Source organism: Austrofundulus limnaeus, unplaced genomic scaffold (genome assembly GCF_001266775.1).
Source record: "Austrofundulus limnaeus strain Quisiro unplaced genomic scaffold, Austrofundulus_limnaeus-1.0 Scaffold1379, whole genome shotgun sequence".
Lineage (NCBI taxonomy): Eukaryota > Metazoa > Chordata > Actinopteri > Cyprinodontiformes > Rivulidae > Austrofundulus > Austrofundulus limnaeus.
In genome coordinates, this window is record NW_013953781.1 from 19,690 (window position 1) to 21,686 (window position 1,997).

The 1,997-nt window shown below is 38.5% G+C and overlaps 1 protein-coding gene across 1 annotated transcript in view; it reads right to left on the minus strand.

The window, feature by feature from the left end:
* Window positions 1-1,997, minus strand: part of LOC106535184 (multiple epidermal growth factor-like domains protein 11) — a gene marked incomplete at its 3' end in the record, with an annotated part of 33,465 nt that overhangs the window by 890 nt on the left and 30,578 nt on the right. Inside the window, 1 exon segment of the mRNA XM_014032126.1 lies at window positions 267-359. Coding sequence (XP_013887580.1) covers window positions 267-359 — 93 coding nt within the window.

Sequence of the window (1,997 nt, forward strand, 5' to 3'; positions counted from 1 at the left end):
AATCTGTTAATATCAGTATTCTGAGTCACAAAAACAAAGTTTTCCACAGCTGCAGGAAGCAGGAGCAGCTTCAGTGTTTGTTGTTTTAAAGATGCAACATGTGAGCAGTGACAACGTTTCAGAGGATAAACTGTGAAAATGTTTGGTTTGCTTTGCTTTAAAACCTAATTAAATGTATTTTTGTTAGAAAATCATGAGTCCAGGTTGGTGTTTCTCCTGGTTTCTGTGTGTGAAGCTGTTTTTAACGTGGTTTCATGAGAACTCACCACTGGAGCAGTCCAGCCCCCCCCAGCCGGGCTCACACTGGCAGGTTTCAGGAGACACACAGCGACCGTGGACACACTCTTCAGTACACAACGCTGAGGACAAACAAACAAACAAACATTTCATCATCCCACAGCAGGAAGGGGCTGATCAAATCTGATTCAACACTTTTCAGAGAGAAGAAACAGCCTGTGTGTTCTGTAACATTAAAACTTCTTTAGTTTCTTCTTTCATTCCTGCAGTTTTAAACATCAAAACAAATAAAAACATATCTGCTGTTCATCAGGTGATTTCATCTAACCTGAAGAAACAAAATGACTCATTTCATCATCATATTTATTCAAAGCCAAACCATGAACCTCCACCTCTGTGCCGACAGCTGGAGGAGMAGTTTAGGATGATTCGATGTTTGCTGCAGTGCATTGTGGGTAAACATCTGCACTTCTATGGGCTGCCGTTTGTAAAGTTACAGTCAAAATTACCACCAATATTTTTGTTTTATTTAGCCTTTTATAAGAAAAAAAGAACAGATTTATTTTTCAAAGTCAGTTTTCACCATATGATTCATACATTTATAAATGTATGAATCATATGGTGAAAAACTGACTTTGAAAAATAAATCTGTTCTTTTTTCTTATAAAAGGTTAAATAAAACAAAAATATTGGTGGTAATTTTTGACTGTAACTTTACAAACAGCACCTCATACACTTCTGTCTCACGTGGTAAAAAAAACAACAAATCTGTGAATCAATGTTTTCCTCCGACTGAAAATAAAGGTTTCTTCTCGTCAGGTGCTGCAGTGGGAGGAGCTTATCAGGCAGCTTCTCTTTAAGTGAAGGATTCAGTCCTGCTAAGTGTCCTGAGCTTCAGACTCTGTTCACACTGATAGTTTCTTTTAAAGTTTTGTTTTTAATGCATCACTGAGGCAGGGATTCATACATCAYTATTTATAATGGGATTGTTTCCTGGTGTTTGTTCACTCCTCCCTCAGAGCTGTGATAAGAAACACAATCTGCACGGAGCAGAGAGCAGATAAAACAACACAGAGCTTCATTTTCCCTCTCTGATTGTCRGAGCTGTGTCATATTTCTTTTTGACACCAACTTCACACTTTATCWGCACGTTGACAACAAACAGCTCTATCTGAGCAGAATAAACGACAGGCTGTTAGGCTGCTGTGTGTCACTCTGTCCTTATCGAACGATGAGGCCAAAGGTGACGAGCAGACAGTGATGWGAGGAGAAACTCTAAATCATCAGGAGAGACGAGCAGAGAGCTGTGTTATTCTGTCAGCATGGCTTTAATCCAGCAGCTTCATTACATAATGCAGACAGCATGATGTGGATCACTCTCAGCTACTACCAGGTGTCACACTTTACCTCAGAGTCTGTCACGTTTGTTGACTTTAAGTCTTTCTTTTATTAAGAGGTGTAAAATCTGTCTGTGTTTTATGAGACTTTTTATTTAGAATAAGTTCTGTCTGTTAGCTGTTAGCTGTTAGCTGTTAGCTGTTAGCTGTTAGCTGCACCACTGAAACAAAGATCTGTTGGTGCTCAGGATGTGTGTTGGTACACTGTAAAAACTGTCCACTAACCAAGTTTTAAAACCTTATATCAGCCAAAAAGTCTTTTTTCAGACTGATTTACTAAACAAGAACTGATTGTGTAAGAATAATCATCTTGTTTTCAGAATGTGTAAGATTATTTGTCTTGTTAGTCTGAAAATTTGACTC